The sequence below is a fragment of the Schistocerca cancellata genome, chromosome 7, assembly GCF_023864275.1.
Source record: "Schistocerca cancellata isolate TAMUIC-IGC-003103 chromosome 7, iqSchCanc2.1, whole genome shotgun sequence".
Classification (NCBI taxonomy): domain Eukaryota; kingdom Metazoa; phylum Arthropoda; class Insecta; order Orthoptera; family Acrididae; genus Schistocerca; species Schistocerca cancellata.
Window position 1 is genome coordinate 352,041,352 of NC_064632.1, and position 15,797 is coordinate 352,057,148.

At 38.6% G+C, this 15,797-nt stretch overlaps 1 protein-coding gene across 2 annotated transcripts in view; it reads right to left on the reverse strand.

The window, feature by feature from the left end:
* Positions 1 to 5,553: 5,553 nt before the first annotated feature.
* Positions 5,554 to 15,797, reverse strand: part of LOC126092288 (dysbindin) — a 30,455-nt gene continuing 20,211 nt past the window's right edge. Inside the window, exon 5 of one of the 2 annotated variants that reach the window (XM_049907808.1) lies at positions 5,554 to 6,156. In XM_049907808.1, coding sequence (XP_049763765.1) covers positions 5,987 to 6,156 — 170 coding nt within the window. In that variant the 3' untranslated portion in view covers positions 5,554 to 5,986. The remainder of the gene's footprint in view (positions 6,157 to 15,797) is intronic. The other variant, XR_007521320.1, reaches the window with a different exon arrangement.

Here is a 15,797-nt window from a genome sequence, read left to right on the forward strand (position 1 = left end):
AAGTTCCAGACTGATTCTCTGGAAGCAAGATTTGATCTCTATAGACATTTATCAGGGTGTCAGTAGCATAGCTTGCTTATGCAGTTGTTGGAAACTGAAAAAAACTTAAAGACATGAGCAACTCAGAACTAAATGTGCACCCACAAAAGAAGTTGAGAATTGTAGAGATGAATAGTTGTGATGAAAGTACTGAGAGCAGTATGTGTGATATTAGTGATTCATTTGTTTAATTTCAGTATCAGTAATGATGATTTCAAATAGTTTGAATCTGGTCTCCCAGTTGTAACATATACTGCTGGTATCCGTTACCACTCACTGATAAGGAAACTTCAGTGTACAGAGTGCACAGACTTTTTTTATGCTTTTTAAGTCTATGACAATGGATAGGCGCTTTAATTTAATTAGGCAATTGGGCAGAGGCAGTTTGAAATTCCCAAGTCAATTTCCTGCAACAGTAGTTACATACAGTTACTTGACTCTGCAAGACTCATTTGCAACACCTTCCTTCATGAAGTTGCTCAATCAGGAAACAGTAGCAGCTGAACTCAATTTGAAAATAGTTATGGTTAATGATTAATTATTGTCATCAACATACTGTGCAAGAAATATGTAAGAACATTATATGGACCACTGTAAATATTATATTGACTAATTATTGCAAAAAGAAAAATAGTGTAACATCTGTGCAGTCTCTTCGAGTCTCTAAGAAGAGGAACTTCAATCAGTGTGCCACATTTTGAATTTTTTTTTTTTTTTAATCTGAATTGCTTATTACTACCTTCCATATATCCCCAATGCAAAACGTTTTTACTCTTTGATAAAGTGCATAAAGTTTTTAGTGTAAAATGAAATGTAGGTGCTGTAGAGTGTCTTGAAAATGCAACAGAACAAAACTCAGAATTTATAGGGAAGAGTTTGACAATATCATCACTTATTGCTTAATATGCACTGCTAGTTACCTGTCACTAACCTCCAGATGAGCCAATAATAAAATGCTTTTACTCTCTAAATGAATGCTGCAGTATATAGAGTGCTCAGCAACAAGTGTAAAATGGAATGTGTTGCATAGTCTCTTGAAAACGATAAGAAACAAAACTCTTAATTTTTAGTTACTTGTCATTGATCTCCAGATGAACCCATAATAAAATGCTTTCACTCTTTAATACAATGATGCAGTACATAACGCGCTCAGTGATAAGTGTAAAATGAAATGTAAGTGTTGTACAGTCTCTTGAAAAGGCTAATAAACAAAAAGGCCAAAGTTTTCAAGCATATTCTGACATAAAATTCCCACTGAATGCTTAATAAACATTGTTTACTACATACCACATACTCACACTTCCAAATACACTCAACAGAAACTACAATTTCTCTTTAATTTCAAGCTGCCAAGTCCAAGTCAACTTACTGTCAGAGTTATTTTTAATACAAAATTGTTAAGGCTTTCATGGCCACTTGTTGACAAATTTCCTCCTGGCTTCTGTCTCAGGCTCTTTGACTGATGTTCGTTTGATGATTTTTCTGATGTTTCACCAGCACGAGTGGCTGGCACTGTCAAAGCTTAACCCTTCATAGCTGGTGGCGAAAATAATACATGCACATAATATATGTACTTATGGTGCCAGTTTTAAATAAGTAATGAGTGCTGATTCTCAGAAAAATTAGCTATGTAAGAAAACAGAAAATTTTTCAGTGTTCACCTTTCATTCCCCACTCTGATTGTATGGGTAGTACTTAAACTCTGTAGGGTATAGTCAGTACCTCTCATGTCAATAAACAAAACTGCATCTCTTTGAAGTAATCCCACTACTGATTTTTTTCTGTTCATAAACAATTATGTTCATATGGAAGGCAGGTCATTAAGTATAATTTTTCACTGCCAAATGAAGACAAAAAATGAAGAGATTACACATCAGTTGTGATTTCTTTGCAGTATTTCATGACTGAGTAATGAGCGGCAGCAGGCCTTGTGATGTAGCAGTTTATATGGGACATTATGCACTACATCACAAAGTTTTTAGCATGCCTTGCATTCTCAGAGGTGTTAGATGTACCCACAACAAGATGGCGCATACACCACCACTGCCACTGCCACCACAGGTAGCTTAGTGGTGAGGATGATCAAGTAGTGGTACTTTTCATTGGTGAACGCAGCTGCACCACCCTTTGCAACAGTCACCACTTATGTCATCCTTCGTGTGAACATTATATTGTATCAACACAAGATTATCTGTGGCCTTGAAGTGTGTCATCTGAAGGCAGATGCACATTGGCTGTTCTTGTACAAGCAGTTTTAATTCCTCCAAATGCATCCAACAAACTGTTCAACTTCCATTGAAGATTGGGATCCATATTATCCACTGGTTTAACCCTCATTTATTCCTGTGGCCTAGGTGGAGAGTTCAAAAGTTTTGAAGTAGCAGTAGACAGGCTCGGTGGATAGCCCAAACATTTTTATAGGTCTATCAGAAAGTCGTCCCCATCAGAAGTTACTGAAGCATTATGGTTAGAGGGCTAGACATCATGCTTTTTAGGTTTGGCCCTCCCACCCAATGGTTTTACTTTCTGTAGGATGGGTAGTACAGAAGTACACTTAAGGCATCTAGTAGCAGACTTCTTTTTTAGAGCAGAAGCCACCAGCTTTTCCTTAAAACTCAACACTGGATGGTCTGGTAAGCTATTAATTGCACCAGTGCCATGGCAGCTATAGCTGCAGTCACATATGGATGTGCTAGCCTCTGCACTGTGAGTTTACCTTGACACATCATACGTGGCTACTGGTTGCTTGAAAGTGGTAGAGAATGAGGTTGCACAGCTTAAAAATCTTATTTGTCTCATATACAATAACTGCCTGATGGCCCAAAACTCCTGTATCTTCTTTTCCTGTACATAATAAGCATGTTCCATTGACCAGACTGGATATGCACTGGAGCAATTAACACAAGATGGTCACATGCACGTCAGGCATGTACCATGAGCATCTAACTTGCATCTACCACAGTGCACATGTTGGAGCTGTGTGACCAAATCTCTGGCACTGAAAGCAACACATATGACTGTGGACATATGGACGGACTCTTAAGACTTAAGAAACCAGCTTTTGTATATTCAGGTAACGTAGGTGAATTAAAGGTGAATATCAAAGTAGGTATATTTTTCTCATTCACTATCCACCCATTATTCACCATCCATGCATTTCAACACATTTCTCACTTCAATTAAACCTTCACTTTGCCAGTGTGCTAAAAGTTCATTAGGGTCTAAATACATAGGTCGCTACTTGATACAACACCTCTGCCATAATTGAGTGTGTTGTGCATTTCAATAACTATAGGACACTTTTAAAGTATTTTACTTTGCAGTAACTTGTATCAGCAGTATATCATTCCACAACCACTTAATAGACTTAGGAGGTCCAGCAGTACCTTCCACTCCATTCTATATATAGACTGGGGATATTCTCATGAACGTAACCCCTCCTACTTCATAACAATGAATAAGTTATTATGTATTGGCACTGTTCTGTTATTGGTATTCAACATTGAAATAGACATGTCAGTCACTTCTATGTTGTGAGTAGCAATCTATCCTTTCTGTAATATTGTCATTACTCCATCCTGGAGTCGTCATTGTTTAAGTAAAGCTGATTAGTTAATTCAGACTTATTAATAATTAATACTGACAGGGTAAGAAACATATCATATTCATTTTTTATGGCTGCTTTCTCTATGTTCTTTTTTTACACTTTTTAGAAAGATAAATTACATGAGGGGTTAGTCAGCAGGTTCCATTCTAAATTGTTGGTACTTATGAAGTCAGCAAAAAGTTCTACATCAGCATCATGTTAATAATTATCTATAAATTCTAGAAACTTCAATACTGGCAGAGATTCCTTAAACATTCTCACAACAATTACAAACATGCTTTCTTGTATACTGCCAACTAAGTAGGGGTAGAGAAAAAGTCATTTTTTGGCTCATGAAAAACTGTTCAGCATTGTACTAATTTATGTTATTTGAGCATTTTACATGTTTGTGTCCGCTGCCAGTGATGTTATACAGCTATTTGTCTGTAAGTGGTCAGTTAATCTGTGTGTTCAATGATACACACTAGTTTTACAAAGTATACAGGAAGGGGTGGTAGGCAAAACTATGGAAACACCACAGACACAACACACTACCACACCCAATACAGTGTAGGAAAACTGTAGGCACTCAGACCAACTTCCAGTCATCTTCAAAATAATAAATACAGGCCCTGTATTTTTTTTTCTTTTTTAAGGGAATCTTATACCATTCTTCCTAAAAAACACTGAGAGTTCAGATAACGATGATCGAGTTTAATAGTGAGCGCACATCCTTCTCTCCAAAGTAGTCCTCAAAGGCTCAATAATATTGATCTATGGTGGCCAGGAGACATTTGCCAACCCATCCTCATGCTCACAAAACCCATCCTGAAAGATGCTTGCTGTGTGAACAGCGGCCCTGTCATCTTATAACACAGCATTACCTTTGGGGAACAAATATTGCACCATGGGATGGACCTGATCAGCTAAAATGATCACATGGCCATTGGCAGTAATGGGACCCTTCAGAGTAACTATGTGGCTCATGGAGTACCACTGTATGGCTGGCCAAATCTTCAATGAACCCCCACCACATTTCGTTCTTGGGATGTAAACTCAGCAAGAAGTTGAAAATAATGTGCAATGAGACTCTTAGGACCAAATGTCATTCTTCCATTGCTTCAATGGTTTCGGACCCTGTTTTCCTGTTGACGGCATTTTCATTATTGACAGGTGTTTTTGGGATTCCGACTCACTCTGTAATTCCCTGCTTATAGAACTTCCTTCAGGGTGTTGTTGTTTTTTTTTTTTTTTTTTTTTTTGTGCTGACAGGCCTAGCCAGTGTGACATTCAGCTCAGCAGCCACTTTTGCTGCTGCTGTTCTTTCACTTGCATTTTGACTTTTCAGACACTGTTTTCTTGCTTTACCTGTTTGTAATATAAATGTTTGATAATGAGCCTCTTGAAACCCCAAACATTTCAGCTGCCTAGCTTATGGAAGCACCCAACATATGAATACCAACAATTTTCCCACTTTCAAATTCACTTATATCCAATATAATGCACTTACAAACCTTACAGAACACTGTTCTGGCCATGACTGACACTTGCAACATTTTGAGAACATGCAGAGGAACTTTTTGTGCTCAAATACAATAGCTTAACCTGCTGACTTGGCGAGCATCTGTATTTACAATCATGCATACATTTCTCACAGTGGTCCCATATATTTGTCCAACCCCTGTAATTTTTCTGTGGATAATAAATACATTTGCCCAAATCCCTCCCACAGCCCCTCAGAATGAACCACATTACATATTAAACATGTGCAACAGCATCTTATGTGTAAATCATCACTGCAGTCATCACCTATAGCAACACTCTTATAGTCAACAAAATGTAGCAGAAGTTTTGTTCGCAGACAATAATGCATACAAAGCCATCTAGTGCTTCCTTCACATTTACATCAACGAAATTATAACTTACAATTATGTATACACAGAAATTTTATTGACCCAAGAGTTTCATACACAACCAGTATTAAAGCACAAAGTCTTGATTCAACATCACAGGTACCACTGTAAAATCATAAGCACAGTATAGTATAAAATTGCCCAAATAAAACAATTATTTTCAGGGATTTTTCTTTCTTCCAAGAAAACTGAAATTCCTTAATTATAACACACTGTGAAATATTTGTGGGGCATAGTGTTTCATTGGGAATTTCTGCTTACTTCAATAAAAAATTGCAACATATAATATATTTTAACAACAAACTAACAAATTTTTACAGTCACTTGTCAAACAGGTGATACAGATGAGGAATGATCAGTGATTTGTTTCAAAGATAAATAATATCTCAATTGTCAACAAAGAACACATTCCAATGTTTATCACATCACAATTAGTCTTTAACATTAATTACAGTTTTGCATCGTTTGCTTTAAGATCGTCTCCCGAGGAAGAATCCTGAACTGCTGGAACCTCTTTAGTATCGTCTTCAAGGAAAGAATCCAGAGCAGATGGATCTTCTGGCTCAAGAATAACTTCCTCTAAACATGTAGTTTTCTGGCCCGGAGGACTTATAGTTCCTATAAAAAAAATAAAATATCACACACAATGGTTTTAATAAAATCTATGACTCAAAACTTGGAAATTTTACTGACTGGGTGTGTGTCAGTAGTTCACAGGGAAACTATCTATTCGCAATATTGTATACAGACTTTATCATCATTAAGTCCAAACAACAAAAATGTGAACTTATATAACCTATTACAAAGGAGAAAAATAGTAACTCCAAATAATGCTGCACAGCAAGAAATTGTATAACAGGAATGAATAATTGTAAGCATATTTAGAATAACAAAGTTTTGATGAAATTATTAATAATTACACTTAGCTGTAATTAACATTTTCATAATTAAATTAGGTTGTAGAACAAAAGCAGAAAAGTAGTCATTTGTACATCACATACAATATGTAATAATCCATTGGATTTGTAGACAGTAAGTGTAAGTAGGAAAATTTAGATTTTAAATGAATTTTGCATCATTTCGATAAACTTTTCAGTAAATTTTGTTTATTTTTCACATAAGAAACACATAGTGTGAGGTATCAAAATTAGCAGTGCACTACAGCACTTTAAACATCCAGCTGTTCATACAGTGAGAAGACAAAAGTCATGGGAAACCTCCTAATGTCATATTGGACCTCCTTTTGCCTGCATAGTGCAGCAACTTGACACAGCATGGACTCAACAAGTCATTGGAAGTTCCTGCAGAAATATCAAGCCATGCTGCCTCTATAGCCATACATAATTGCGAAAGTGTTGCTGGTGCAGGATTTTGTGCATGAACTGATTCTTGGCTATATCCCATAAATGTTTGGTGGGGTGCACATCGTGCAATCTGGGTGGCCAAATCATTCGCTTGAACTGTCCAGAATGTTCTTCAAACCTGTCACAAACAATTATGGCTTTGTGACATGGCAAATTGTCATTCATAAAAACTCCATTGTTGTTTACTGCAAATGGTCTCCAAATAGCCAAACACAACCATTTACATTCAATGATCGGTTCAATCAATTCCATGTAAATGAAGCCCACACTATTATGGAGCCACCACTAGCTCACATAGTGGCTTACTGACAACTTGGATCCCTGGCTTTGTGGGGTCTGCGTCACACACTAACCCTAGGTTCTTACCAACTGAATTTGGGACTCATCTGACAAGACCACAGTTTTCCAGTCATCTAGGTTCTAACTAATATGGTAATGAACTCAGGGAGGTGTTACAAGCGATGTTAGCAAAGGCACTCGCATTGGTTGTCTACTGCCATAGCCCATTAACACACTGTCCTAACAGATACATTCGTTGCATCTCCCACATTGATTTCTATGGTTATTTCACACAGTGTTGTTTGTCTGTTAACACTGACAACTCAACAAAAACACCACTGCTTTCAATCATTAAGTTCAGTATCGTACTAATTTGTGTTATTTGTGTATTTTACATGTTTGTGTCCACTGCCACCCCACATTATAGCACTACTTGTCTGTAAATGATCAATTAACCTTTGTGGAAAGCTTTACAGAGTGTAAGGGAGATGGACAAAAGCTTTGGCTACAGTGGTGAGAGGTAATGCCTGCAATCTGTTATTCTCGGCACACTCTTGACACTGTGGATCTTGGAATATGGATTTGCCCAACGGTTTCTGAAATGGACTGTCCCATGCATCTGCCTCCAACTACCATGCTGCATTCAGAGTCTGTTAATTCCTGTCATGTGGCCACTATCACATTGGAAACCTTTTCACATGAATCACCTGAGTGTAATGACTGCTCTGTCAATCCACGTCCCTTTTATACCTTGTGTAAACGATTCTACTGCCGTCTACTTATGTGCATTTAGCTATCCTGTAACTTTGATCATCTCAGTGTTTAACATGTAGCAGTCAAGTAACACTTAATTTTTTGCTACAATAGCACAAGATGCCACAGGAAGGGGTAGGACAATGCCTCTAAGTTGGAGGGGGGAGCTGTGCTTGCAACATTTTGAAAAGAGCAGTTGTTGACAGTAAGGGTGGTTGTTGGCAGTGAGTCTTCATACAAGCTGTGGTGGTTTCTTGTCATCCGATAGCTTGGGAATTCTGTTTGAGGGTGACGGATCTTGTTCACAGGCTGTTGCACTTAAGAATTTTCACAGGACTATGAATCACAATTGGTAGCTACGAAGTGGTGTTGTCCATTCTGTGGGCTTTAACTGGAAAGTTTAACATGACAATGCCCAGGGTGCAGCCACAATAGTTTTACTAGTCAGTTCCCATCGCAAACAAAGAAATAAAAATAAATAAATAAATTCATAATTCCAATCTTAGATCTGAGTTTCCTACATAAGTTGAGACTCTCCGACAATAATCGAAGACCGGATGGATCTTTGATCAATAAGTCATATTTAACTAAACTGATCATTTTATGAAATTAGGGTAACTTTCCCCATCCAACCAGTATCACTGAAGGATTTTTTGCATGGAGGACCATCAAATGGAGGGAACAGGTTAGTTTTCACATTCTCCATTTGGTTATTGTAGAAAATGCTCAGAATAGTGAATTTACTTAACAGTTCCTGTCTGATTGTATGAAACTGTAAGGTGAAGCCATGCAGTGGCATACACATACCAATTTTCCCTCATTCAGAGAATTTTTGCACAAACTGGTGTCCCAACCTGAGGGGCAAGGACACCAAGCCACCCTCCAGGGGAGGCCGCACCAGTGGTTCATTCTCTGCCACTGTCATATTGGCTGCTGGGACCTACTTGTGAACTGTGGACACACACCACGGTGCAGTGCGCGAGTTTACAAATAACAATGAGAGGCACACTCCCCAATCGTTTGTTAATCTATGATGCCTTCACTTTGCAGACAGTAGAGTTGCGGAAGTTACCGCCATTTCATTATTAAAATGTTGCCTCTCATCACGTGAAGGGTGGTCACACATTAGGGTCATCCACGTAGATCAGCACAATTCACATCCAAAAGCCTGCAGTAGTCACAATGGTTTCTACCGAGCAATTAGACCACTTTCACAGCGAACACCCAGCATTAGAACCTCACAAAATGTAATGAGGTAAGCTTTGTCGTTTGGCCCCTACACTTTTCGTTATGTGGATCTCATGGCTAACATCATTCTCACGTTCAACCATTCCTCACTCTCTAGGGACTAGACTTAATCTTGTTTAATTTCACTGTGTGTTGATGTAATTTCTCATTTTAATTCCCTGTTCTACGGCAAGGTGGCTTCCTGCCATGTCACTCAGATTTGTGAGTGCATGCTATAAAACTTGCAACAGGGCTGCCTTACATTTGTATGTTTTACTGCAATATATATAGTTATTTTAATCATATTTACTGCCTATCAATTTGGTGATGAAACATATACTGAGAGAAGACATCAAACATTTTTATGGTCCAGGGACCACAGATCAGCAGGTGAGCATAACTTCCTGTCTGGGAGGGAAAGGCGACTGGCAGAAGAACACCATACAGCATCAGTCACTCAGTTCAAACAACAAGCCTGTATTTACAAGCCACTTAATCTTTAATACTTTGTTAAGGGGTACTTCAACTGTGGTTTCTTAGAGCAACCTACTCATATACAGACTTCTTTTCAGTGGACCATTTGGACATAGCAGCTCAGTAGGGTAAATTTCCTGTGCGAATGTATAGCCTCTGCCTAGACTTCAAAGAAGACTGTAAGCATGAAGTGTGACTGTAAATTCAAATCAATTCATCCTCGGGTAAGCAGTAGTGTCAGGTTTAACTTGTTACTGTGAGATTGTAAGCAGCATTAGCAATAAGAAATCCAGAACAGCCATAAGCTCATGTTAAAAAGTAATTTTTGTTTTCTTCCATTGGGCTTCTCAATGGTTTGATGTGACTCATAACCCACCCTGCTGTAATACCATGCATCACAGATTTTGATTTACCTTCATTTGTTGTTCTACTACAGTCCACAACTTAGTGCCATACAGTGCTCTACTTGAGAAGTATGTCTTCCTTTGTATTTGATTATTTTATATTTCTTTTGCCCAGGAATTCTCACATTGCCTGTGGTAGTCTGGTCATTATGTTCTCTGTCCTTCATCATTCATGGCTCATTCTGCTGATCCACGATTTTGATATTTGTCACTAACCTGATTTGTGCTAGTCTTCATTACTTGTGTCTTTCCTTTCTTTATGTGTAATCCATATTCTGCACTCAGCTGACTGTTCATTTCATTCATTAAGTCATGTAATTATTCATTACAATCATATATGGTAGCAATGTCATCAGCCAATCAGATCATTTATTGATAACCTGAATTTTAATACCATTCTGACACTTTCTTTTATATCCTTTGTTTCTTCTTCAATGAAGAGTAGAGGGAAGTATGGAATATTTTTTCCTTCTATCCTTTTTAATCCATGTTGTCCCTCTTAATCTTACAGTCTCATTGTTCCCTCTATGTCCTAATTCATATCATGCATTAACTGTCTTTCTCTGAAACACACACCAATTTTTCTGAGGATTTCAAAAATCTTGCAGCATGTTACTTTAGTCTAATACTAGATCTCCTATGTCCACAAAACAACATTCATTACTTCCTCTATTATGTTAACAGACACTTCTTCTCATCATAGAGGCATTGTACTTGTTACACCAATATGCTTGCTCCTCTCTCTTGCACTCTTCGTGTTATTGCCTTTAATTTTACATTCTCTGAAATTTATCTTGACATTTCTACATCCTCAGTCTTTTCTTCCCATGAACATTTCCTTTTCATTATCTTCAGAATTTTCTAGAAGTCATCCCACTTACATTTCCATGCACTTTGTATTAATTTCATTTCTAAATGACTTCTATTGTTCAGCCTTGCTTTTCTAGAGCATTTTTTGTATTGCAAAACTGAAGAATTTCTTCAATTAACCACCATTTCTTCTCAGCTACATTCTTCTGCTGATATTTCTCTCTCCAACTTCTGCGATTATCCTTTTTAGAAATGTTCATTCCTCCTCCTATCAGTGAAGTTTCATTCTTTGCCTTGCCTGTCTATTCATATTGAAATCTACTATACTATTATACCATTTGAAGATGCTATTGGTGTTACCCTATATTTGTTGGGCCAGATGATCATCATTCCATTTTACTTCAGTGCACCCCATGTACTTCCCACTTTCACATTTTCAAATTTCCTAACTTTCCTTTCACATTCAGACTTAATTCATGCCACACTATGATTAGTAGAATGTTATCCTTTCAACCTTTTTCTCGTGGTCACCTCGCCGATCGTAGTGCTTTCATCAAGGCATATATTTCAGATTCTAATTAAAACACGGGCAAATCAACAAACTAGCAATTCTCTAGTTGATACAATTAGTAGGAAACAAATATGCCAAAACCCATAGATTAAAGGTATATACTCGCGCGCGCGCGCGCACACACACACACACACACACACACACACACACACACACACACACACATATACAGACACAAGCAGATTAATTTTATAATAGAGGGAAACATTCCACGTGGGAAAAATATATGTAAAAAGAAAGATGATGAGACTTACCAAACAAAAGCGCTGGCAGGTCGATAGACACACAAACAAACACAAACATACACACAAAATTCTAGCTTTCGCAACCAACGGTTGCCTCGTCAGGAAAGAGGGAAGGAGAGGGAAAGACAAAAGATATGGGTTTTAAGGGAGAGGGTAAGGAGTCATTCCAATCCCGGGAGCGGAAAGACTTACCTTAGGAGGAAAAAAAGAAAAAAGGACAGGTGTACACTCGCACACACACACACATATCCATCCGCCTATACACAGACATATATATATATATATATATAAAACAAAGGTGATGTGACTTACCAAAAGAAAGCGCTGGCAGGTCGATAGACACACAAACAAACACAAACATACAGACAAAATTCAAGCTTTCGCAACCCCCGGTTGCTTCGTCAGGAAAGAGGGAAGGAGAGGGAAAGATGAAAGGATGTGGGTTTTAAGGGAGAGGGTAAGGAGTCATTCCAATCTCATTGAAATGAGATCCATCCTTCATGAAATCCTCCCTACTCCACCAAGAATGTCTTTCCGCCATCCACCTAACCTTTGTAACCTCTTAGTTCACCCCTATGAAATCCCCAAACCACCTTCCCTAACCTCTGGCTCCTACCCTTGTAACTGCCCCCGGTGTAAAACCTGTCCCATGCACCCTCCCACCACCACCTACTCCAGTCCTGTAACCCAGAAGGTGTACACACCAAAGGCAGAGCCACGTGTGAAAGCACCCATGTGATTTACCAACTGACCTGCCTACACTGTGATGCATTCTATGTGGGAATGACCAGCAACAAACTGTGCATTCGCATGAATGGACACAGGCAGAGTGTTTGTTGGTAATGAGGATCACCCTGTGGCTAAAGATGCCTTGGTGCACGGCCAGCACATCTTGGCACAGTGTTACGCCGTCTGGGTTATCTGGATACTTCCCACTAACACCAACCTATCCGAACTCCGGAGATGGGAACTTGCCCTTCAATATATCCTCTCTTCCCGTTATCCGCCAGGCCTCAACCTCCGCTAATTTCAAGTTGCCGCCACTCATACCTCACCTGTCTTTCAACAACATCTTTGCCTTTTTACTTCCGCCTTGACTGACATCTCTGCCCAAACTCTTTGTCTTTACAAATGTCTGCTTGTGTCTGTATATGTGAGGATGGGTGCGTGTGTGTGTCATGTGCGTGCGTGTGTACCTGTCCCTTTTCCCCCCTAAGGTAAGTCTTTCCACCCCCGGGATTGGAAAAACTCCTTACCCTCTTAATACCCACATCCTTTTGTCTTTCCCTCTCCTTGCCTCTTTCCTGATGAAGCAACCGTGGGTTGCGAAAGCTTGAAATTTGTGTGTGTGTTTGTATGTTTTTTATTGTGTCTATCTACCAGCGCTTTCTCGTTTGGTAAGTCACAGCATCTTTGTTTTTTACATAGTTTGATATACTATTCTTTCATACAGAGTGTATTTTTATTATGTAATCTGGATCAATGACAAAAGTGCTTTCAGCAACTCAGAAACATGGAAAATATTTCAGATTTCATGAGGTTCTTAAGAAAAAGTGACAAGTGCAGAACATTACAACAACGGACAATGGTTGTCACATTCTCATATTTGTCAGACAAATTACATTTTATTGCTAGTGATCTCTGGGAAAAAAAACTTCAAACATAAAAATTCAGTGAGACAGTGAAAAATCACCAAATTCGTCAGCAAAAATAATGTTGTAACTCTAAAAGAAATGCTGGAAGAAGCAGAGAGGTTCTGTATATGGGCGAGACATATAATACCAAACTTCAACCTTCAATGCATAATTAACACCAATCAGACTGGATGGACACTGGATTACAAGTGTGTAATGACCTTTTTGTTGAAAAAACTCAATCTCTCCAAAATCACTTTTTCTTACAAAGTGCAATACAATTTAACTGCTTCAGGGAAATTATTACCCCTTGTATTTTTATGTATGCAAGAGCCTACCAGTATATTTGGTCCTCATGTTGCTGGTATTATGAAAAAATTAAAAGAAGAACATAAGAATGTTGTCATTACTTGCTTCAAGTCAAGGAAATTAAAAAAAAGAATTTGCAAAATTCTTGGTAACAATATTAAAACCATACATTGCTAACACACAAAAATTCCATCTACTGGTGGATTTATGGGGGGCCGAGCAGATCTGACAATGTGTGATGAGACATTATTCATGAGGAAGACGAAGTTACATGGAGCAACGTGTACACTGAAGATCATTCCACCCAAATGTACTCCTGTTGCTCAAACCTGTGATGTGTACTTCTATTGCCAAGTCTAAATCTAATTAAAAGACTACAAAGTGCTCCTGAATTTGTATAACAACAGCAGTAATTATCGTTAAGAAAAGATGCAATTAATATACATTTGCAACTTCCTGGCAGACTAAAACTGTGTGCCCGACCGAGACCCGAACTCGGGACCTTTGCCTTTTGCAGGCAAGTGCTCTACCATCTGAGCTACCGAAGCACGACTCACGCCCGGTACTCACAGCTTTACTCCTGCCATTATCTCATCTCCTACCTTCCAAACTTTACAGAAGCTTGCCCGCGAAAGGAAGTAGCCTGGCAGTAGCCTGGCAGAGTGGTTGGTGCGCAAGTGGCAACTTGTCCTTTGTGATGGGTAAGGAGTCTGGGCTGAGCAGTGCTGTGGTTAACACCTCACTAGCAACAGCATATTACAGTGGTTCATATTCCTGGAGTTTTGAGGCCAGGCGATCTTAAGGGCAGTATTTAAGGGCCTTGGATGCTGAATTTGGTGATACCATTATCATCGCTTGGTTTTTGGCCCTATAAAATATAATTCTGATGCCAAGAAGATATGTAATCGAGCGAGGCCAACAGTACTGCTAAAATTGCATTGCCGCCAGGTTAATAGCCACTAAATTGTTTATATTTGGCACTCTGTAAATGGACCAGGTATTTGTGAAATTTGGTTGATTTCATAACAACAATTGTGGTCTTGCTAAGAACTCTATCTTATGCATGTGATTATCACAAGTCACAAACCTGGACAGGAATCCTATCCTAGTGAATTTAATTCTGAGTGTCCTAATTTATTATGAGGAAGTGGTTGAACTTGAATTTAATGTTGTGTTGTCATTTGCACAGCCAAATATACTTTTGACTAGGTCAAAAGATTGCTTATGTAAGCAGATTTATTATTTAAATAGTTATAATTTGTTGTGCTTACTTAATTAAACCAACATGTTCTACATAGTGTCTACATGTTGCCTTGGTCTGCTCAGTCAGCAGATCTGTCTCCAATGGAACACATATGGGTCATCACTGGAAGAAAATGCCAGCATCATCCACAAATGGCATTAACTGGCCATGTATTGACCAACCAAGTGCAACATCCATGTAACTCTATCCCGCAAACTGACATCCAGAACCTGTACAACGCCATGCATGCATGTTTGCATGCTTCCATTCAACATTCTGGTGGTTACACCAGTTGTTAGTGTACCAGCATTTCACATTTGCAATGGTTTATCTCACACTTACTTTAACCTTTTAATGTAAATCATTTAAATACATTATCGAGACAAATGTATTCCCGAAATTTCATTACTCTATAGTAATCACTTTTTGGCACTGGGATTTTTTTTTGTCAGTGTATATTAACTAACAAACTAAATTGAATATATTACATTTACATGTACACAAATCAAAAAAAGTTTTGCATCACCTCAGTTCCGAGACTTCTGGAACCTGTACAGAAAACTGGAATAGAGATCAACATAAACATCATTTCCACCCTTTTTACTGCTCATGAAAACCACACATTGCATGTTGTACCACCATACAGCGAGATATTCAGAGATGGTGGTCCAGATTGCTGTACACACCAGTATCTCTAATACCCAGCAGCACATCCTCTTGCTTTGATGCATGACTGTATTGGTCGTGGCACACTAGTCACAAGTTCATCAAAGCACTGTTGGTCTAGATTGTCCCACTCCTCAACAGTGATTCTGCACAGATCCCTCAGAGTGGTTGGTGGGTCACGTCGTCCATAAACAGCCCTTTTAAATCTATCCCAGGCATGTTTGATAGGGTCCATGTCTGGAGAACATGCAGGCCACTCTAGTCGAGCGATGTTGTTATC